At 38.2% G+C, this 24,369-nt stretch overlaps 1 protein-coding gene across 1 annotated transcript in view; it reads right to left on the bottom strand.

The window, feature by feature from the left end:
• usp34 (ubiquitin specific peptidase 34) overlaps nucleotides 1-24,369 on the bottom strand; it is a 723,586-nt gene that overhangs the window by 501,782 nt on the left and 197,435 nt on the right. Inside the window, 2 exon segments of the mRNA XM_051919324.1 lie at nucleotides 4,655-5,271; nucleotides 10,274-10,404. Of these exon segments, the coding sequence (XP_051775284.1) occupies nucleotides 4,655-5,271; nucleotides 10,274-10,404 (748 nt within the window).

Here is a 24,369-nt window from a genome sequence, read left to right as displayed (position 1 = left end):
CATTTAGCCTACACAACAACTATTGTGAACTGTTTTTTATATGGACTGACACAATTGCATTATTAATTTAGAGATTCAGTAGTGGCACTTGAAGGCTACCTAAAATATTTCCTAAAACCACTTTCTGGGAAATGTTTAAATTTGCTAAATTGCTGTACAGGCAACAAGCAGAAAGACAGCTTAAGTTTTACATGCTCATTTGGATGTCTGAACTCCTTTTCATCAACAATTTATTAAAAATAACTACTTTCATAGTGTGCTCCATTACAAGGCAGGATTATAGATGTCTTAATGAATAAGTTAAGCATTGCACAAACATTAGTGAAGGACATACAAAACGGTCCTCACCACATATTTGGTAATAAAACTGAGGTGCTCCTCATTGGCTCTAAATCTACACTTGCTAAGGTTAACCATTCTTTTGTTTTAATTAACAATATTAACACAAACATCTCTTCCCAAGTTAAGAGCCTGGGAATCATTCTAGACAGTTCTTTCTTTTTTCTTCCCATATAAGTAACATTTCTCAGACTGCCTTCTTCCATCTCAGAAACATTTCTAGACTTGGTCCTGTTCTTACACAACACAGTACTGAAGTATTGGTTAATGCCCTAGTCACCTCACGTATAGATTACTGTAATGCTATACTATCTGGCATGTCACAAAAACTTATCCATCGCTTACTTCTTCAAAATTCTGCTGCCAGGATAATTACCTGTTCTAAATCCACTGAACATATTACACCTATTGTCTCTCAACTTCACTGGCTCCCTGTTAACTACAGAATACAATACCAAATACTGCTATTAACATTTAAAGCTCTCCACAACCTTTCTCTCCCCTACCTCACTGAACTCCTACAGACTTACACTCCCTCTCCTTCACTTAGATCCTTATCTGCAGCTCTACTTTCTGTACCACACATCAAACTCTGTTCTATGGGAGCTCGAGCATTCTCTCATAGTGTTCCTCAACTCTGGAATTCTCTTATACAGTGGAACCTCTAGATACGAGTTTAATTCGTTCCAGCACTGAGCTTGTATAGCGAATTTCTCGTATCTAGAACAAACGTCCCCATTGAAAATAATGGAAATCCAGTTAATCCGTTCCGCATCCCAAATATATTAACATAAAAATCAATTTTCCTAACAAATAACACTGATAAATTATATATACTGTAGTCTACCTTTAATAAATAACACTGGTAAATAATATAACTGATTATTAAAAGAATCAAAACAGGTGTCCAAAGTGCAGTAGAGCATTCAATAAATCTTTAAATAAATAATCCTTAAAACAGTTGTGAAGTGGAGGTTTAAAGTACATAAGAATAACAATCCTTTAACACGAGGTTAAAACGTCAACAGGAAGCAGTCTTCAAAAAACAGATGACAATCCCCGGTGCTTCTTCTCTGTTAGCGTCTCACCTGCTTCTCCCATGCGGGCTCTGCAACAGGCGAGACACTTAATGCAGCTGACCTTTTCTACACCGTCCTGCTTCAGCTGTTTGGCTCGCCTGTTCAGCTACACGCGAGCCTGTACTCGCTCGCTCTCTCGCACCGACTTCCTACTGCTGCAGATACCTGCCTCCTCCTGCAACCTCCGTTCTCTCTCCTCTCCTCTCTTTTCTTTTACTTCTTCTCCCCCTTAACCGGCTCGCGCTTCTCTATATATGCGGGGAAGACATGGCAGCTGCTAGGGTTACCACTTTTAATACAAAAAAATAAGGGACGCATATGTATTGATTCAAAACGGGACGCGCAACTTCATTCTCAAATACTGGACGATTTCGTATTTTAAAGGACGGGTGGCAACCCTGCCCAGCCCATCAGCCACAGGACAAATCATGGATGTGGGCAGTTTCCCACCTGTGCACTTAGGTGAGAAACGCAGACACCGCAGATCGCCCTGCGGCTCGCTACAGCTACCACGCCCCCTCGCTAAGCCGCGAGCTATACCCACAGCCTGGCTCGCGGCTCGTTACGTGAGCCAATGCTCGTATTTAGATCTGAATTTTTCGCTCATACTTTCCTCGTATTTTGAATTTCTCGTATACAGAGGTGATCGTATCTCGAGGTTCCACTGTATATGGAATTCTCATATACGTCAGCTAGATTCAATAACACATTTTAAAATTACCCTCAAAACTTATCTTTTCTGGCATACCAATTCTGAATTTTGCACTGTTAGTGCCTGTTATATTTGTTTGTTTACTAATTATTGCATTTTGGCTTATCATTCTCTTATTTTTTATCTTACTAATGTTTAATTTTATTGTAAGGTGACCTTAACTGCTAAAAAGGCGCCAATTAAATAAAATGTATTATTATTATTATTATTATTACTTTCAGAGCCTAATGTAAAGCCAGTAAAGACTCATTGCAACCACCAAATAACTATTTCTGGAGTGGATGGACTTTTGAAACAAAATAGACATGGATGTGAGGTTTTCATGCCTCTTTATTCAAAACCTCAGCCTTTTTTTTTTAGAGATTAAATTTAACGTGTAGTTTTCTACCATACTTTCAGTTTAGTTTTTCTAATAGTCACAGTGGAACTCAATGTGTTGTTCCCTTAAAACATTTTTCCTTATGTTATACCTGACATTTGTTACAGAAAAGTAAGTGGATAAAGCCTTCGATTTACTGGTTAGTCCAGATCTACATTCTCACTATTGGTTATGAGCACTGGCTTGTGACCAAAAGAGTGAGATTTTAAGAACAAGCGGATGAAATGAGGTTCTTGTAAAGGGCTGCTACGTTCGCTCTATGTGATAGGGTAAGGAGCACTGAAATACAGTAGACCATCAGAGCACAAAAGCTGCTTCTTCTTCAGAAGAGGATCTAGGAGTTGGTTTAGTTATGCATTTAGAATGCCCCATTGACGCTTCCCACGAGAGGTGTACAAATCATGGTCCATTAACATGAGAAGACTAAGGTTGGTGTGCCAAGACATACTGAAGAGATTATATAGCTTTTAGATGATCTGGAAGTATCTTGGAATTCCCCAACTACAACCATCACTAGAATCGAGTGTGAGGAGTTAGAGGTCCATGTTGTTTTTAGGATAAAAACAGTGTGACTCAGGCTCTGTGAGTGTAGGCAAAGCTGAAGAGCTTGGCTGCCATGGGGTGTTTTGGTGTGGAGATGAGCGGATTGGTTCATTAGGCCAGCTGTTTAACATTGGCACTCTGTGGATTATAATTAGTAAGCCACACACACAGGAGCATAAAGGGAGCTGAGAGAGAAAGATCAGAGGGTGAGATCAAAATAAGTACAAAAGATAGATTAACCACTATCTATGCAGATAATAATTGTTAACTCTTTAAATACTTTATGCATATTTTGGATGTGAACCTGTATGGCTACAGAAACAACTTTTGTTCGAATTAGTTCTCACTGGACTGTTCAGAAAACCTTTCATTTACATTTTTTGACTGGTCTCTCAGATAAGCATAAAAGCTATTTACAGATATACATAAAACAATTTTATTCATTATTTTAAAGAAACTGTAAATGAAGCTTTACAGTTTTTCCAGTCTGATATCTATACTCCCGTATTAACCACTACTTTGTGTTCAATGAGGAGTGCAATTATATTAAGTGAACAAAAATGTATCTGTTAAGCAGATATTATAAAAACCCATGATATGTTTTTTTTTTTGCAAAAACATTTACAGCCATTTAATCATTGTCCAAACTTGATTCCACCACTGGATAGCAAAATTATGCAACTAAATCTGACATCTTCAGGAAAAAGAAAGGAACACATTTAATGCTGAAAATTAACTAACATCCATAACATTGCAAATATATCCCAATTCTTGCACAATCCTTAAGATGCTCTGTGGCGTAAAGGTCAGAAGAAAAGGCACTCCTAGGCAGCACTTACACATCAGCATTTCTAAGGAAAGTTGTAACCACAGCATCTGTGTGTGACCATTTCACTGTACTGCTAGAGGGTTAGGTCTTTTAGAAAATGAATAGAGAGCTTTATAACAGGTCACCTTACTTTAAAGCCAACAGCATGCAACCAGTCCTTCAGTGTCCTGTTACTGATGTGGGCATTCTGTTTGCTAGCAGTTTAAACACAAGTACAAATGCCAGATCTTAAATGATTTCTCAGAAAGACCAGTCTGATGTCTCAGTCCCTCTTTCGTATGCTCATCTGTCCTGCCAGTGTGCTAAAATCATGCATGCAGCTGGGACACAGTAGAGAGGCATAATCCATGATGTCCGGCAACACAATCATATGATATGCCTGCCTTCAACATGCCTTTTTCTTGTTTAGGATGACAATCATAGTATTATGAAATGGAAACTAATCTGAGAAAATGAGTAAAAGTCATCCTTTTATTCTAACAATGGAATAATTCATTAAAATACTGAATAATACAAAGTAAAGCAGAACAGCTATCAAATAATATTGTCAATATTTAATCATAATTAATTTTATCCTTAAATTATCTGTGCCAGTATTTAACTTCATGGTAAAGCAGTGAACAATAGGTTTAATTAAATTTTAATACAGCACTATTAAATGAAGCACATTTTATTTTAAAACAAGATTAATTTTTACTTTAAAGGTAGTAGTTTGTACCATACAATTAAAGCAAAAAATACAATAAATAAATTTGAGTGTGTTAAATACATACCCATCATGATGGTGGTGATGATGATGGTGATGCTGAGGTCCAATAAACCTTCTACAGCTGAACAACTCATTGCTTATTGGATCCCCAAGAAAATCTCCACTTCGAGATATACATGGGTCCTGAGGCCCTTGGGATATTCTAGAACCACTAAGTTCATTTGCAATATCATGCTCTTGTTCATCAGGATGTGAAGAACATGATTCCAACATTCTTAAACGATTGTCCACAGAAGACACAGTCTCAGCACTGAAAGGAAGATCCTTTCCAGTTTCGGTAACTGAAGTTGACCGCTCTTCAGATACCTGGGACTCTCTCAGACTCGCACCTGTGTGTGATTCAGATTTTCTCTTTCTAAGTTCAGAGTCTCTGGCCTCTTTTGGAGAATTACAGTCCCTCTCTACCTCCTCCTCTTCTTCCTCTTCCTCTTCTTTAAGAATCTCACTGTCGGCCATGTCATCAGAATGAACTTCACTCCCTGGGCTGCCAGCTGACTGGCTTGCATGGCTTGAGTTAACTTCATTGCTTGAGCCATCACTGTGTCCACTGCTACTACCTGGACCACTGCTGGCATCCTCCCCACTATTAGCAGTTTCATCTGAACTGCCCTGCATAGATTCCTGAGGAAGGAAAGTAGTTTTTTGTTGTTTTTTTTAATATTTGTACAGAACATACATTACTGAATCTTTGTTTTGAAAATATTCTTCAAACAAATGCACAGTTACTAGAGAGGTTCAAAATAAATCTAGACATTGTAATTAGTTTATAAGAACTTAGTTTAATTAGTTTCTAAGAAGTGCTAATTAATACAGAAGTCAATTATCAACTTTAAAGGATAAGTTTGATATTTTTCAATTCACAGTTGTTTCTTTACAAACATGGTATATATGCATTTGTAATGCAAAAATGTACTATAACAACCACTGATTTCCATAACTTTAAAAAGAATATCTTGCCCCACGCTAGCCTTTTATACTGGAGTTAGCGGGGCATGGGTATAGCCTGAAAACAATCCATGTTTTGCAATTACACACACATAGTAAAAGAGCTTTTATGTGTTACTTTTGAACAAAAAAATAACTAAATAAAAAAAAAATAACCAATATTATGAGATACAGTCATTTTGAAAGGTAGCTTGCTGTGCACGCTACCTCAGCACTTGGTAATGTTCTGCTAACCTTTCACCCCCTGGGGAGTAGTTTCCTACAAAAAAGACCAAATCACAGTAAACTGTTTGTGCTATATGGTTAGTTTTCTTTTGATTTACTTCCATATGTATGTGTGAACTCATACAAGTAAATAGAAACTGTATCTTTACCTCGAGAAAAACAGAACCAGGAATATGCAATAAAATGATTATTTCCAGATCCCATTTGTTTTCACAAACATGCACTGGAAACACAGAAATCATTGTTTTCTTTAATCGAAAACAGGACGTATTTGGTAAGTATTTTCTAGCTTAATTGCGCAACTAATCAATAAACCAAAGCACTGTATGTGCAAGTACGCAGCTGGAATCTGAGTCTGTGAATATCATTGGTCATTTCATCCATTGATCAGCACTCCCTTCTAAATCTGAGAGCAAATACCAAAGCCTCATTACATGTAAATGACTTATCCTGTGGATTGCATTAGCCATAATTGACCGTCCGTCGCAGATGCCCAGCTGTTAGTGAGTGGCAAGCAGCTTTCACCAAACTTCAATGAAAAGGTGCTTACCGGTCAGGGTAGGGTAATGTACCAACTCTGTTCTGTATTGAAATAAACTCTGTCAATATAGTTATGTGCTTAATAAACTACTTCAACCTGCATCTGGACTAAATACTTCTTCAACTGAAGACTGTGAACAATTTCTTCACTTCCTTCACCTGAATAGTTCAAATAATACAAATCTCTCCTCCTTTTATATTTTTCCCTGTGTTCCCTCTCCATCCACATCCTTTTCCAAATTTTCACCAGTTTCTTTTATCATTACCCAGATATGTAAGATAAGGTCTACTACTTGTGTACTACAAGTTCCTGAGTGTTCACCTGAACGACGAGCTGGGGTGGGAGCAGAATGTGGATATTTTGTACAAGAAGGGCCAGCAACAACAATTTTTTGACAAGACTGAGGTCATTTAGTTTTAGAGACCAGCTGCTGAGGACTTTCTGTGAGTCTGTCATATTGAGTCCCATCTTTTATGCTGTGGTGTGTTGGGGTGGCAATATTACTTCCAAGAATACTAACAGATTGAACAAGATTATCAGAAAGGTCACCTCTGTCCTCAGGGTGAAACTGGACACTGTGGAGGTGACAATAGATAGGAGAATGCTGGCAATGGTGTCATTAATTATGAAGATTCTCACCTATCCGCTCCTTAAATTGCTGCAGGGCCAAAAGAGTGCAATAAGTAGCAGAATGCTCCTCACCTTTTGCAGGAGGGAGTGCTTTTGCAGGTCTTTCCTTCCTGCAGCTATCAAACTATACAACTCTGGGCTTTAATTAGCGTATGCTTCACTGGATTATTTCATGAACTATATACATGGGACATCAGACTCTGTAATCACTGGTTCTTTATCCATCACTAGACACTTTATCTGTGGTTACAAGTCATCCTGTCACATTTTTTCCACATATAATAATACTTGATACTACTTGGTATCTATTACTATGGATTGGTAATACACCACTATTTTTGGAATTTTATGGTTGGTAATACACCATTATTTTTGGTATTTTATGGTTTTTATTTCTTATCTGTTTCATCATATATATTTTACTAGATGTTTAGTTATTTAATCTATATGTACTTGTTTTAATTTTGCTGTGAGCTGCTGGAACTCCTACATTTCCCTTTGGGGATTATAAAATATTGTCTTATCTTGTCTTATACAGACCCTGCTCCAACTTCACTTGCTTCTAGTGTCTTACACGGCTGAATATAAAATTCTGGGGTCTCTGATGAAGTTCCTGAGGGTTGGTTTCAGCCCAATAGCAAAAGTTTTGCTTATTTATGCAACCATTCAAACAGAAATGTGCCCCGTCACTGCACATGATGATGGCATCTCGAACAGTTTGCAGAATGATTGCGCACAACTCTCTATGGCTCTCCCAGTCTCTCTCAGTGAGTTCCTACACTACCATCATTTTGTATGGATAGAAATTAAGGTCCTCATGCAAAATCTTCCTCAAAGACATGTTGGAAATGCCAAAGGCTGAAGCATGTTTCCATGCAGAATGTCTAGGAGACTGTCTAGGAGACAATGTTGTACCCATCTATCTAAATTTAGCCACCCACTGAAAAATTGTTTTCCAATTTGGGACATTACAGTTAGGAGGAATGCTGAAGTGTGTTCGGAAGTTGCATTGCAGTGATGACGGATTCATTGTTTTTGAAGAACGCTTCAACAGCAATAGTACGGTGCACACCGGACCAAGGAATGTTGCTGACTGAAAACTACATGGGATTGCCTATCAAAGGACCCCTACCCACTCGACTGCCTCTATCTCACACAATGACCTTGAGAAATGTTGTATTTCATTTTGACATTTAGGGTTAACCTTAGAGTAGATAAAATAGGTGCTTCTTCCAGAATACATTTAAGAGAATTTAAATACATTCAAAAGTACTGCATCTGCTTGGGATGCTGTAATTAAGTCCTAAAATTAGTAATTGCAGTTTTTCAATTACATATTTTTACTGTTGTACCGTATTTCACTAATGTATGACCCAAAATTGTTTCCTAGTCTATTACTAGTTAGCAGTTTTTGTCACTAATGTCTTAATGGTAATTGACAAATGCTAATTAATATAATCATGATAATTTTATATAACCATATTTATAACATCTTGCATTAAAGGAAGTATTAATATGTACTAGGAGTACAAAATACTTTATAAATATATGTGGGGTGATACTTTCTAAGTAAGTTTTAAATGGACCTCCTTGAGGCATGACTGGAAATAGTTCATAGTTTTTGAATCACTGCAGCACGTGCACATATTCAAAAATAAAGGCCATATTTCAGTTATAAATATTTACTCTCTCTCAGATGAGGACAAAACACGCACATAGCAAGGAGTAGATGCATAAAGGTGCCAAGTGCTTTAATTTGAAACAATTAAAAAAAAAAACATTGTCCAAAAATTGTGCAGTGCAAAAAGTTCCATAAATAAAGAATCTCATAAAAAGAAACTGTTCAGTGAAAGTTAAAAATTAATCAAATAAATATTCCTTAAAAAAAAAGGTTAAAAACCTGGGAAGAAACGGTCCTTAAAACCATGCGCCTGGGTAAACTCCTTAAAAAGCCGACGCCTCCTTTACTTAACCCTAATGGGTCCTAGTAGCCAAGAGCCAAGGAGGCGCCTAATCTGAAGTTTAGCCACCCTTCCACACTGCTCCTAGGCATGCACCCCTTGCAGCCCACTCTCTGGCTCTTGGCAGGGCACCCCATCAAGCCTCTGACTCCCACTGCCAGGCTTACGCCCCTGCGGTCCAAGCCACCACCTAATGGAGGTCTCTCTGAGGGCATTTCTACCACTACAGCTCCCAGGTCAGGGAGCTAAAGTGGCCATCAACCTTCAAGCGCCATTCACACGCTCCCCTGGGGACTTTCCTCCCAGCTGTCTGCCTTCTACGCCTCTCATCCGCTCACTTGCACCGGATCTCTCCACCTCCTTCTTTCCTTCTCTCCTCTTTTTAACCTCCTTTCATTTTCTTTTTGTTTCTCTCAATCTTCCTCTTACCTTCTGATCAGCCTATTTTCTCCCTCTAGCACTAGTGCTTCCCTTTTAAAACAGGGACATGGCACAGCTGTGGCAATCAGCAGCTCCCAGCATCAATAGGGTCACTGGCTATCCTGCACGTATGCACAGAGTACAGGGCCATCTGCTCTCACATCGTGCATGGGAACCGCTCTCGCCAGGCTGCCATACTATCATGCCCCCACACAAAGACACAAGAGCGGCAATTATTTATTTTAATATTTGCCCATCAGCTGCAGACCTCACTTTACCACAAGCATGTGTTGCAAATTATTTAAAGTGAATCCTACTATCTGTCAGTGTCCTAACTATATAAGAGTTCTACAATTAGGCATTTTTGTTTAAAACCAGTGTAAACAAACATGTATTATGCTATCTGATGTTTTGTTTGTGCCTTTCCTGCACAATAAAGTGCTTTTTTTTAGCATAATGTTATTACTTGATGTTAATTGTATTTCTGCATGTGCAGATCTTTAAGACATGCACCAGAAAAGTAACACTGTGAACTAAAACACAAACACTTTAATTGCAATAAGTCTTAGAAATGAATTTATACTGCTTTTTCAATTTTGGTTTATTGTCAGAAATTATTTAACGACAGTTCAATTATATTATTGTGTAACACAAAACATGTTGTTAATAATAACACAGGATGTTAACTTTGAAATACCTAATAGTTGTTGAGAACATTAGAAGAAAGCAATTTGTTGATTAAGCCTGAGATACCAAGACAGAATTCTACAACAAATTATAAATTGAAGAGGAAAAGACTAAAACATATAATCTGACAGTTACAAAACTCCATTACAATCTGGAAATTCAAAAAAAAAAAGAAAAGTGAATTTATATTTATATTTAGGAAAGTATTTTGTACCTCAGTATCAGAAAGACGTTGCTGTGCGCGTTTTGTCCTGTTTAGAATTTGTTCCTCCATTTCAATATCACTACCTCCGCTGTGATGCGTATCACTGTTATCACTGCTCTCTGGGCTTCCAGCAGGGGATCCTGCAGATTCAAGAAGAATTAATTTAAAACAAAATCTTGATTGCAACATTAATAAAATGATATTTTAACACGTGTGAATAGTTATTAAATTAATCTAGCTCAAAGATAGCTAGATTAATGCACATGTAAAAAAGCACCGTCTCCCAAATTTACCCCTACAGATAATACGCAAGCCAGTGTTATCAAACCTAATATTGCTTTTAACGTATTTAATTGGTTGTGCAAGTTCCAATAAAATGAATGAACTACAAATCAGCTGAACAAATAATGCATTAATCGGATATCAAACATTCCCTATTCCATCAAACATTACAACAGAAATATTTGATGTGAATTAACCACATAGATATTGAGGCATCCCAGGGGTTAGCTGAACTATAGAATACTTATCTATTAAGAACCACATTACTAAATGGCTGCCATATTCAATAGATATTTTCAACAGTTTTATTTTTCAACGTTAAACAATATAAGATATGTTTTTTCTACCATGTCACAAAAAATAGGTTAGAATTCTTCCAGTTAAACAACATTAAGACAATGTAGTGTAAATTACCATCATATATTGTTTTATTATTTAGTGTAATTCCAAATAGTGCAGGTAGAAGGTTAAGACTTACTGTGTTTCAAAAATATCTGAAAGTTAAATGAACATTTAATCCCAATACAGGTAGTCATCGACTTATGATTTACGACTGCTATCATGTCTCACGGGCAAACGACAGTTTTCACCACGCCAGATCTGTAAGCTGTGACTCATTCATCTCAATCTCAGCTCAACCTGCAGTGGTTTTGACTACGTGCAGCTTCATTTGTCTTACAATTACAACAAAAATTCAATTGATATTGATACAAAAACAAAAGTGAACGAGCAGTTATGAGGGGAGGAAAGAAAGTGAATGTGATCACATATGACTAATTTATCCCATTGTAATTGGAGTACACCACACACGCTATACTGAACTCCTTCATCTGTTAATTTTTTATTAACAACTGGCTGAAATTTTAAAACAGAAAACATGAGTGCTTAAACTCTGCTGGTACAATTCTTCCTCTCAGAGTTAACAGAATGAACACTATTTATCAACTCACGATGATGACGTAACATAACACAAATAAAGAAAGGATTCCTGAAGCTGTTAAAGGTTCAGAACTTGTGCAAGCAACAGTAATAATGAAACAAAATAATAAAACAGAAAAGATTAAAAGAGAAATGATTGAAAATCTACACAATGTGCTAAGAATGATGACAAAAAATATATAAAACAAACAATATGATTAAAAGGAAATTTTAAACTCCACAGTGGATTAATTAAGATTTAAAAAAAGAAGCTACAAAGGAAAACACTGCTTTATAAGGTATATAAGACTAATGACTGCAAAGTGAATCATACAGCATATGAGAACATGAGGGAAACTATTAAGAAGGATATCAGGGAGGCTAAAAGACCGTTAAATAAGGCAAATAAGGCAAAAGAAGACCCTAACAGATTCTTCCAGTACTTTAGTAGTAAAAGTACAGTCAAGGAGGAGGTGAAGTGCATCAGAAATAGTAAAGGGGAATTAAAAGATACAGACAATGAAATAGTGAATGCCATAAACTTACATTTATTTTGAGGTGTTCACAAGTGAGCAAGTGGATAACCTCCCAGAGGTAAACGGGACTACTAAGGAGGTACTGAGGGATTTGGAAATTGTAGAAGGAGAAGTACTGCTCAGATTAAATAGGCCGAAATCAAACAAATCACCAAGACCAGATAATATTTACCCTCAAGTTCTTAAGGAGGCTTGTGAGTACATATATAAACCTTTGACACATATTTTTTTAGGAAGTACACTGGAGAGATTCCAAAGGACTGGAAAATGGCAAATATCATCCCATTATATAAAAAGGGTGACAGGGCAGATCCAAGCAACTAAAGGCCAGTAAGCTTAACATGCATCACAGGAAAATTAATGGAAGAAATTATTAAGGATAAGATTGAGCAACACTTGGCAAGGAGTTATTCTGAACAGTTAGCATGGGTTCAGAAGAGGGAGGTCGTGTTATACTAACATGCAGGAATTCTATGAGGAGGCAACAAAAAGATATGATCAAAGTGTAGCATATGATATCATTGATCTTGACTTTCAGAAAGAATTTGATAAGGTGCCACATGAGAGGTTAGGCATCAAACTAAAAGAAGTGGAAGTTCAGGTAATGTTTTTAGATGGGTGCAAAATTGGCTCAGACACAGGAAGTAGAGGGTGATGGTGCGAGGAAACTCATCAGAATTAGCTGATGTTGAGAGTGGTGTTCCACAGAGGTAAGTGCTGGGGCCACTGCTATTTTAAATATATATACATGATTTAGAAAGGAATATAGAGTAACAAGCAGGTTAAGTTTGCAGATGATAACAAGATAGGTGGATTAGCAGATAATTTGGAATCCGTTATATCATTTCAGAAAGACTTGGATAGTATACAGGCTTGGTCAGATTTGTGACTGATGAAATTTAATGTAAAGTACAGTGGAACCTCGGTTTGCAAGCATAATTCATTCTGGAAACGTGCTTGCAGTCCAAAGCACTCATGTATCAAAGCGAATTTCCCCATAAGAAATAATGGAAACTCAGATGATTCTTTCCACAACCCAAAACTATTCATATAAAAATGATTAATACAAAATATAAAGTAAAAATACATAAAACAAATTAACCTGCACTTTACCTTTGAAAAGAATCATGGCTGGTGTGAGTTTCTAAACCCTTGTGGGATTCCACCCAATGGGACAACACACGGAAGAGCATCCCAAAGCAATCGCAGTCTCCCAGCGCTATAGCAGTTCGCCGTAAAAGCGAATCCAAAAAGATCGCAAACATGCTATAAGCGCCTGCCGTCGATGGGTGATACAAGGAACATTATAAATGTGCAGGGCACAGTATTACTTGGCCATGACCCTGCCTGACTGCTGTGTCTGTGTATAGGAGAGTGGCAGATCCCGCTACAATAAATAACCGCGGTGTTGCTGTTTCAAGCTGAATAAAGCTAGTGTTGTTAAAGTACTGAGACTCAGCTTTGTGTTTTGGGGTGCAAGACGGGGACTCGCACATCACAGCACACACAAACAAACACAGTCACAATGCTGTAGTAAACAGTATACGCTCATAGGGATGTTGACTATATGAGTGAGGCACACCGACTCAGACGGAGAATAGGAGACAATTGCCGACAATCCAGCAGCGAGAGAAAGAAGAACCATCAGCTCAGTTGTGATCACATGACGCTCAGCAGACAAAGCGTATACATACTACTCGCATTGCAAGACCTTGCTCATTTATCAACTCAAAATTTATTAAAAATTTTAGCTCGTCTTGCAAAACACTCGTTCCACTGTATTATACATAGGAAGTAAAAATGTTAGGTTTGAATACACAGTGGCCAGTCGGAAAATCGAGAGAATACCTTATGAGAAGGATTTAGGAGTCATAGTGGACTCTAAGCTATTGACTTCCAGTGTTCAGAAGCCATTAAGAAGACAAACAGAATGTTATGTTATATAGCGCGATGTGTGGAGTACAAGTCCATGGAGGTTATGCTCAAGCTTTATAGTGCACTAGTGAGGCCTCATCTGAAATACTGTGTGGTCTCCAGGCTACAAAAAAGACATAGCAGCACTAGAAAAGGTCCACAGAAGAGCGACTAGGCTAATTTCAGGGCTACAAGGGTTGAATTATGAGGAAAGATTAAAAGAGCTGAGCCTATACAGTTTAAGCAAAAGAAGATTAAGAGATTACACGATTGAAGTGTTTAAAATTATGAAGGGTATTAGTGCAGTGGATTAAGACTGTTATTTTAAAATGAGTTCATCAAGAACACGTGGACATAATTGGAAACTTGTTATGGGTAAATTTCACAAACATTAGGATTTTTTTCTTTACACAAAGAACGATAGACACCTGGAATAAGCTACCAAGTAGTGTGGTAGACAGTAAGACTTGTAGTGACTTTCAGAACTCGTCTTCATGTGTTTTTGGAAGAAATAAGTGGATAGGACTGGTGAGCTTTATTGGGCTGAATGGCCTGTTCTCGTCTAGATTGTTCTAATGTTCTAATGTCATAGCAGGATATATTCCCTAATCACCTGAACTGAAGGTAGCATATAGAAATAGAGTATTTATTTATATTGTAGCTAATTTCAGTCAAGATAAATGTGTAAAATTGAAAATTCTGAGATGAATTTGACCATTTTTGCTTAAACTGATGAGTAGTGTATTTTACTTATAGTTTGTTTCCAGTAATTACAGTAATCCCTCCTCCATCGCGGGGGGTGGCGTTCCAGAGCCACCCGCGAAATAAGAAAATCCGCGAAGTAGAAACCATATGTTTATATGGTTATTTTTATATTGTCATGCTTGGGTCACAGATTTGCGCAGAAACACAGGAGGTTGTAGAGAGACAGGAACGTTATTCAAACAAACATTTGTCTCTTTTTCAAAAGTTTAAACTGTGCTCCATGACAAGACAGAGATGACAGTTCTGTCTCACAATTAAAAGAATGCAAACATATCTTCCTCTTCAAAGGAGTGCGTGTCAGGAGCACAGAATGTCACATAGATAGAGAAAACAATCTCTAGCAAACAAATCAATAGGGCTGTTTGGCTTTTAAGTATGCGAAGCACCGCGGCACAAAGCTGTTGAAGGCGGCAGCTCACACCCCCTCCGTCAGGAGCAGGGAGAGGGAGAGGGGGGGGGGGAGAGAGAGAGAGAGAGAGAGAGAGAGAGAGAGAGAGAGAGTTTGTTTTTCAGTCAAAAATCAATACGTGCCCTTCGAGCTTTTAAGTATGCGAAGCACCGTGCAGCATGTCGTTTCAGGAAGCAGCTGCACAAAAGATAGCAATGTGAAGATAATCTTTCAGCATTTTTAGACGAGCGTCCGTATCGTCTAGGTGTGCGAACAGCCCCCCTGCTCAATCCCCAAAGGTCAGGATCAGAGAAAGTCAGCGCAAGAGACAGAGAAAAGTAAGCAATCTAGCTTCTCAGCCATCTGCCAATAGCGTCCCTTGTATGAAATCAACTGGGCAAACCAACTGAGGAAGCATGTACCAGAAATTAAAAGACCCATTGTCCGCAGAAATCCGCGAACCAGCAAAAAATCCGCGATATATATTTAAATATGCTTACATATAAAATCCGCGATGGAGTGAGGCCGTGAAAGGCGAAGCGCGATATAGCGAGGGATCACTGTATACATCTTGCCTGAAGAAGGGTCCTGAGTTGCCTCGAAAGCTTGCATATTGTAATCTTTTTAGTTAGCCAATAAAAGGTGTCATTTTGCTTGGCTTTTCTCTACATTCATAAAGGCTAACACGGTACAACACCCTAGTACTACAGTAATTATCTGATATTCTAAATGAAATGTTCCATTAACTAGTCAGTCACAGATTATCTAGGTGTGAATTCTTTTATAGAAATTAGTAAAGTTTAAAAACTTTATTGTGGCTATATATTGCAGTCTAAGAGCAGATACTGAAGGAAAGCAAAGCTACTAATTTATATGTAGTAAAAAAATGTGATGATAAAAGGCTACCTTGAAAACAGTTGTTTACTGGATGTAAAGACATTGTCAATATACAAATCTCTAAAAGTCCCAAGAATAAGCACACCTTTCACATAGTACACACCTTGATAAAATTGTTCAAAATTTACAGTATTTAGACTGCATTTAGACCACATTACAAAGATTTATTTCACATTCATTTTTTTTCCTGTTGATCAATGCCAAAAGCCAAATTAGTTATACTGTGATTCAATGTTATATAATCATAAATTTTTGGGTTTTTGCTTGATAATCTGAAATCAGTAATCCATATTACTAAACGACAATGGTAAACCGGATATGGACGCAGGGACCTGCCCGTGGACGCAATAGACATAGTGCGCAAGTGCCACACAAAGCCCTCCCCAATCACCCCCCCCCCCCCCCCCCCCCCCCCGAGTGAAACGGGATAGACTACGCACGTGCGCAGGCGCCATACAAAGCACCCCATACACACCACAGCAAAACGGGAGAGACTACGAACCGTCAGAGTAGGAAACAAAGTAAAACGTCATAAAGAGGTTAAAGAACAGGGACAAACACATGGAGAGCAGGTTACAGAACAAAGCCCCCCTCCCCAGAGTAAAACGACAGAGACTACGAACCGTCTGACATGCCGCAACCAGGATAAAGCGAGGTCAGAAATAAAACACAGAGTAGGAAACGAATGAAAATTATTACTCAAAAAAGGGAAAATATATTCACCACGGACCAGGTGTCATTGAAACAAAACCAGAATAAAGCGAGATCAGAAATGAAAGACAGAGTAGAAAGCAAGGGAAAATATATTCACCACGGACCAGGTGTCATTGAAACAAAACCAGAATAAAGCGAGATCAGAAATGAAAGACAGAGTAGAAAGCAAAGTAAAACGTCTTAAACAGGTTAAACGAGGGGGCCAAACACATGGACAGCAGGTTACAGATAATGAAGACCGGAATTCAAAAGCTTCAAAAACAAAAGCTCGACTGACCGAGATACAAACTGAAACGGGAAACACTATGGGGTCCGCAGTAGTCCACAATGCACTGCATAATAGTACGGACGGAGCTCCGTATTAACAGTGGGGAGCCCCAGAGTCACACGGGCGAAAGCTCCGTATTAAACGTGCGTCATCCTCACACGTGGCTGCCCAGCGGGCACGGGTTCAAAACGCCGGGGGTAGGCGAGCGAAGCGAGCAGGGGGCGGAGCCCCCTTGTTAGCTTCTAATTGGCCCATTGGGCTGGCAGTTTTGTGACATAGAGTATGTTATGTTGAGGGTATGTATGGTACCAATACGTGGAAATGTCAGAAGAAAATACCCCTTGATTGTAAGTATTTCATTATCTGAAAGTGACAGGATTGCTATCTGGAAAATTTGCTTTTAGAAAAGTCAGTCATGGTGGATTTAAAGAAAAGACAATTGACTCAACTAATTTGATTGACACTTGTGGATGGTTACACCACTCAGCTTAGCATGCTAACTTTGAATAAAATAGTTAAATTAAAACCATTAAGGAACCAAATCTGTCTCAGCCATCACTAATAATGCTGTTTAAAAAAGATAAAGAACTATGACGAGGAAAGCAAAAAAAAATCTAAGTGTATTACTAATAAAATAATGCAATTCTGCACTGTTCATAGTGCAGAGACAGCAGTAATCTGTGTTGAATACGAAATTCTGATATCCTCTAATGAAGGAAATTCCAAAGCAATTATGCTGTTAGATTTAAGCACAGTGTCTGACACCACTGACCATTCTATTTTACTGCACAGGCTGGAAAATAATATTGGCTGTGTGATGGATGGCCGGCGTTTCAGTCTGGCCGGGACGTCCCTCAAGAAAGAAAAGGAGGAAAAGCAGCCTCTTCAGGGCACTGCATCCCCCAGGACGCAAGATGGCAGCTCCTCTGGATGAAAATGGTTCCCTGGATTCCCTCAGGGCAACATGGGACATGGAGTCCGTTTCTTCAGCCCTGCTGGATGCCGTGGGTGCTGCTAGGGGGAGCTCACCAAGAACCTGGGGACTATTATTAGTACAACAACCCAGAAGTACTTCGGAGTCACGAGGACGGAAGCTGCAGTACTTCCTGGAGACCTGAAGAAGGATGATGTGGTGTTTGACCCGGAGAAGGAACACTTCCAGGTCATGGACTATTTAAAGGACTTTGGGAATCCCAGCAAGGGAGCCAGAGTTGGGTGGTAGAGGAACGGAGCTGCTGGGAGTGGAGGATTGTTTATTGTATTATTGATTATTGATTTATTATTGTGAATTGTGGAGTGTGCTGTGCTTTGTGCACTATTATTGAAGAAAATATTAAAGAATCTTCTTGGTGCTTTTAAACGTGTGTCCTGGACGTCTGTCTGGTGGTTTCAATAGGGCAACAGCGCCTCTAGCATCCACAGCTGACAGGCACTATGGGTGCCTGGCTGATAGTACTCCATCATTATACTCAAAAGTTAAATATGGTATTCCACAGGGCTCAGTACTGGAACCTTTACTGTTTTCATCTTACATGCTTACAGTGGAAACTATCATTAGAAAACATAACATTAATTTTCACCAATACGCAGATGACACCCAATAACAATTTTTTTTTTTTTTTACACCAAATTAGGTGTCTCTGATGCTGTCCTTAATTGTGTTACTGAGTTAAAGGAGTGGATGGATAAGAACTATTTGTTCTCTGAATATAGAAAAAAGAGAAATGTAAATTATTGGAGTAAATGATGCTGACCATAACAACATTCTGTCACACTTCAACTCAGTTTGAATCACTATTAGTTTTACTGAATAAGTATGCAATTTAGGTGTTATTTTTGACACTAGTGTGTCATATAAAAACACATATAATAAAACTATCCAAAACATACTTCTTCCCGTTAAAAATGTTGGAAAATTAAGAAGTTTTCTAAATATGCAAGATACTGAGAAATTAATTCATGAATGTATTTCTAGTAAAATTTATTAGTGCAATGCGTTGTTCCCTGGCTGTTCAAAGCGCTCTATATTCAAATTTCAATTAATTCAACGTACTGCTGCAATAATCATTACATGAACCAAAAAATATGAACACATAACTTCAGTTCTCAAGTTCTTAAACTGGCTCTCAGTTAAACTAAGGGCCGATTTCAAAAACTTCCTTTTAACTTATAAAGGCTATAATTGCCATGGCCCTGCTTACTTATCTGAGCTTATAATTACTTACAAACCAAAGCGCACATGGAGATCTCAAGATGCTGGCCTATTTAAGATTCCAAGGAGCAATAAAATAATAGTGGGAGGTCAAGCTTTTAGTTACACGGCCCCAAAGCTTTGGAATGATTAGCCTGTAAATATAAGAGATGTCCCTTTAGTATCAGCTTTAAAAATCCAAGCTAGTTTAGTCTAACATACCCTGACTAGTGCTGCTGATTAACTGTACATACTGCATTTCTGTTTGTTAGTTATTTGTACAGAAATATAAAAGTATCACAATGTTTTTAAACCATTACTAACCCTCCTCAGTATCTCGCATTGCTGCCACTGTTCTACATCCAGACTGCTCTCCAGCACATGGAAAAGTCACCTTGGATAAAGGAGCATTGGAATCATCAGATGGAAAGATTCTCTCATCAGCACAGACTCCACTACAGAATACCCAGGAGCAGGTAGGTGGCCAGTTAATCGAAGTATCCAGGACTGTGAAATTACTTTTTTACAATTTTAATCTCCACCATTGTCAACTGGCCAAAATTCATCAATTAATTATTGGACAGATAGTGCTGGCTTTGATTTGTTTAATTAGTTTCTACCTTGTTCTGTGTGTGTTTTAAAAAACCTGCATTTATATGTGTACCAGTTCTGTATTTAGTCATTAGTACAATCTATACATGCATTTTAATGAAGAATTTTTCACAGTGCTCCGTGCCATCACTCAGTGAAGAGTGTTATACAAAAAACAGGTTAGTTTGTACTGTAGATTTAAAAGTGACGTAGCATTCTTGATCTTGTATTGCAGATTTAAAAGTGAAGTAGCATTCTTGATCCAATGCACTAATTCATTTCATAATTTCAAACACTTCAATGATCTCACCTCTTAATCTTCTCTTGCTTAAACTGAAAAGGTTCAGCTGTTTTAATCTTTCCGCATAAATCATGTACTGCAGTCCTGGAATTATCCAAGATGCTAGTCTGTGGACTATTTCTAGCAATTCTATGTCTATTGACTGGGTGCTACAGTTATTTTACACCTTCTTACCCTTTAAACTCCATAAATATTCTCCCCCTCAACTGCCTTCTGTTTGGCCTTCTATGAGATTAATTTTACTTTTATTTATCTGCTCTCCTAACTTTACACTCCTTTTATTCCTCACTTAAAAGCTCTCCACTCGTACCATTTATATTCCTTCATATGAATACATCCTTACGCTGTCGCTCTTTTAACTGTTCTACTTTCTTGAACGCTAAGAACTTAGTTACTGAATATCTGCTGCTAGTTAATGATACCATTGATCAAAATATTCTTGGAAGTCGCCTTAGTCAGAGAGTGGGCGTCTCTGGCAGTGTCTTAAATTGGTTTGAGTCTAACTTGACAGGTAGAAAATTCTTAGTTAGTTGTGGTAATTATACTTTAAAGACACAGGATATTCTATATGGTGCTACACAAGGATCTATCCTGGGTCCACTGCTCTTTTCGATCTACATGCTTCCGTTAGGTCAAATTATCTCAAGGCATAATGTGAGCTACCACAGCTATGCTGATGACAGAACTGTATTTTTCAATAGCGCCTGATGACACCAACTCTCTTGATTCACTGACGCAATGGCTTACTTGTGTGTCTGAATAGATGAGTAGTAATTTTCTCAAACTAAATAAGGAGAAAACAGAAATTTTAGTGATTGGCAAAAATGGATATAATGAGGGTATTAGAAATAAAAAATATAAAGGTAAAGATTTTAGGGGTAATTATTGACTCTGACCTTAATTTTAAATCACATAATCAGATCACCAGGACAGCATTTTTTCACTTAAGAAATATAGCAAAAGCTAGATCTCTTATAACTTTGCAAGGTGCTGAAAAATTAGTTTTTTCAGTCTACTAGATTACTGTAACGCACTCCTCTCAGGACTACCCCAAAAGAGACATCAATTGATTGCAACTAGTGCAGAATACAGCTGCTAGAATCTACGTTGGTTACCTGTGCCATTTAGTATTGAGTTTAAAATAGTGCTTACGTTTTGCAAAGCCTTAAATAAACTCACTCCAACCTATATTTCAGAATGCCTTTCACCTTACATTCCAAATCATAACCTTAGACCAGGGGTGCCCAATGCATCGATTGCGATCGATCGGTAGATCGCAAAGGTAGTGCAGGTAGATCGCGTTGCATTCAAAAAAAAAATTTTTTTAAACATTAGTCTATATATCCTCCCTATGACATTTGCCACTTGATTGACATACAGGGCGGCCAGTCTAAGATCTCTTCTAACACACTGGTCATCCCGCATGCACGATCAAACACGTGAGCTACTGCAAAACTCCGGCTGTGATCTACTTAGCCTTCCAATTTATATCAACTAAAGAAGGGATTTAAAAGAAAAATTTATTTGGGGAGGGTATGGGCTGGATGTGGAATTGGAAGAGGATTTTTTTTTCCTCACAATCGAAGTGCGTTTGTCTGATCTGTCAATCTATCATTGCTATTCCAAAGAAGGAAAATGTGGAAAGGCACTTTCGAACTGTTCATAAAAACTACGAAACTGACTTCCTTCCAAAAATCGATCTGAGAAAGAGAAAGGAGAGGGAACTAAAATCGCAGTTAACCGGACAGCTGTCATTTTTTTCACTCGGCTGAATTCAAAAGCTCAGTTAATGCTTTCAAACGAAAAATGCAACATCTGTCCTCAAAGCTGCAGCACCTTAATTTGGGGAACATCCAAAACCTCGCGTCAGAGCTGGAGATGCAATGGAAGGCGTGTGCGCAACTTGACAGCATATGCTACAGAGCAGATTGAAAATTTCCCGTCAGACTTTGACAGACGGTTTCAAGACTCAGCTTTACTTGAGCCAATCGCTACATTTAAGTGCTATCCATTTAGGGAAGATGTTGAGGGTGATTCACCTACATCAAAAATTGCAACACTGTTTCACCTAAAACTCCTCTACAATGGAGGATGAGATTTTGACAGTACAGGGTGACATTCAGCTGAAGTCTGGGGCTCTTGGACAGTTTTGGAACTTACTCACAGAGGAAAAGTACCCAAACATGAGGAAATGTGCTACCTCCTTGACTGCATTATTCGGCTCTACTTATTTATGCGAGTCAGCCTTTTCCCACATGAAGATTATTAAATCCAAATCCTGTAGTGACCATAAATGTATTGAATTGTTATTGTGCCATAAAGGTTATTCAGTTATGCAAGGTACGACAACATATATTTTATGTATTAAGTACACTCAGTATGTATATACCATTTTTTTGGTGGCGACTTTTCTTTTGACCAGGCAGTGTGTAATATATGTGTGTGTGTGTATATATATATATATATATATATATATATATATATATATATATATATATATATATATATATATATATATGTATATACTAGCAAAATACCCGCGCTTCGCAGCGGAGAAGTAGTGTGTTAAAGAGGTTATGAAAAAGAAAAGGAAACATTTTAAAAATAACGTAACATGATTGTCAATGTAATTGTGTTGTTATTGTTATGAGTGTTGCTGTCTTATATATATATAATATACACACACACAAACATAAATATACATATACATAGATACATACAGTGGTGTGAAAAACTATTTGCCCCCTTCCTGATTTCTTATTCTTTTGCATGTTTGTCACACAAAATGTTTCTGATCATCAAACACATTTAACCATTAGTCAAATATAACACAAGTAAACACAAAATGCAGTTTGTAAATGGTGGTTTTTATTATTTAGGGAGAAAAAAAAATCCAAACCTACATGGCCCTGTGTGAAAAAGTAATTGCCCCCTGAACCTAATAACTGGTTGGGCCACCCTTAGCAGCAATAACTGCAATCAAGCGTTTGTGATAACTTGCAATGAGTCTTTTACAGCGCTCTGGAGGAATTTTGGCCACTCATCTTTGCAAAATTGTTGTAATTCAGCTTTATTTGAGGGTTTTCTAGCATGAACCGCCTTTTTAAGGTCATGCCATAGCATCTCAATTGGATTCAGGTCAGGACTTTGACTAGGCCACTCCAAAGTCTTCATTTTGTTTTTCTTCAGCCATTCAGAGGTGGATTTGCTGGTGTGTTTTGGGTCATTGTCCTGTTGCAGCACCCAAGAACGCTTCAGCTTGAGTTGACGAACAGATGGCCGGACATTCTCCTTCAGGATTTATTGGTAGACAGTAGAATTCATGGTTCCATCTATCACAGCAAGCCTTCCAGGTCCTGAAGCAGCAAAACAACCCCAGACCATCACACTACCACCACCATATTTTACTGTTGGTATGATGTTCTTTTTCTGAAATGCTGTGTTCCTTTTACGCCACATGAAACAGGACATTTGCCTTCCAAAAAGTTCAACTTTTGACTCATCAGTCCACAAGGTATTTTCCCAAAAGTCTTGGCAATCATTGAGATGTTTCTTAGCAAAATTGAGACGAGCCCTAATGTTCTTTTTGCTTAACAGTGGTTTGCGTCTTGGAAATCTGCCATGCAGGCCGTTTTTGCCCAGTCTCTTTCTTATGGTGGAGTCATGAACACTGACCTTAATTGAGGCAAGTGAGGCCTGCAGTTCTTTAGACGTTGTCCTGGGGTCTTTTGTGACCTCTCGGATGAGTCGTCTCTGCGCTCTTGGGGTAATTTTGGTGGGCCGGCCACTCCTGGGAAGGTTCACCACTGTTCCATGTTTTTACCATTTGTGGATAATGGCTCTCACTGTGGTTCGCTGGAGTCCCAAAGCTTTAGAAATGGCTTTATAACCTTTACCAGACTGATAGATCTCAATTACTTCTGTTCTCATTTGTTCCTGAATTTCTTTGGATCTTGGCATGATGTCTAGCTTTTGAGGTGCTTTTGGTCTACTTCTCTGTGTCAGGCAGCTCCTATTTAAGTGATTTCTTGATTGAAACAGGTGTGGCAGTAATCAGGCCTGGGGGTGGCTACGGAAATTGAACTCAGGTGTGATACACCACAGTTAGGTTATTTTTTAACAAGGGGGCAATTACTTTTTCACACAGGGCCATGTAGGTTTGGATTTTTTTTCTCCCTAAATAATAAAAATCATCATTTAAAAACTGCATTTTGTGTTTACTTGTGTTATATTTGACTAATGGTTAAATGTGTTTGATAATCAGAAACATTTTGTGTGACAAACATGCAAAAGAATAAGAAATCAGGAAGGGGGCAAATAGTTTTTCACACCACTGTATC

Source organism: Erpetoichthys calabaricus, chromosome 15 (genome assembly GCF_900747795.2).
Source record: "Erpetoichthys calabaricus chromosome 15, fErpCal1.3, whole genome shotgun sequence".
NCBI lineage: Eukaryota > Metazoa > Chordata > Cladistia > Polypteriformes > Polypteridae > Erpetoichthys > Erpetoichthys calabaricus.
This window is presented reverse-complemented; position numbering and strand designations above follow the sequence as displayed.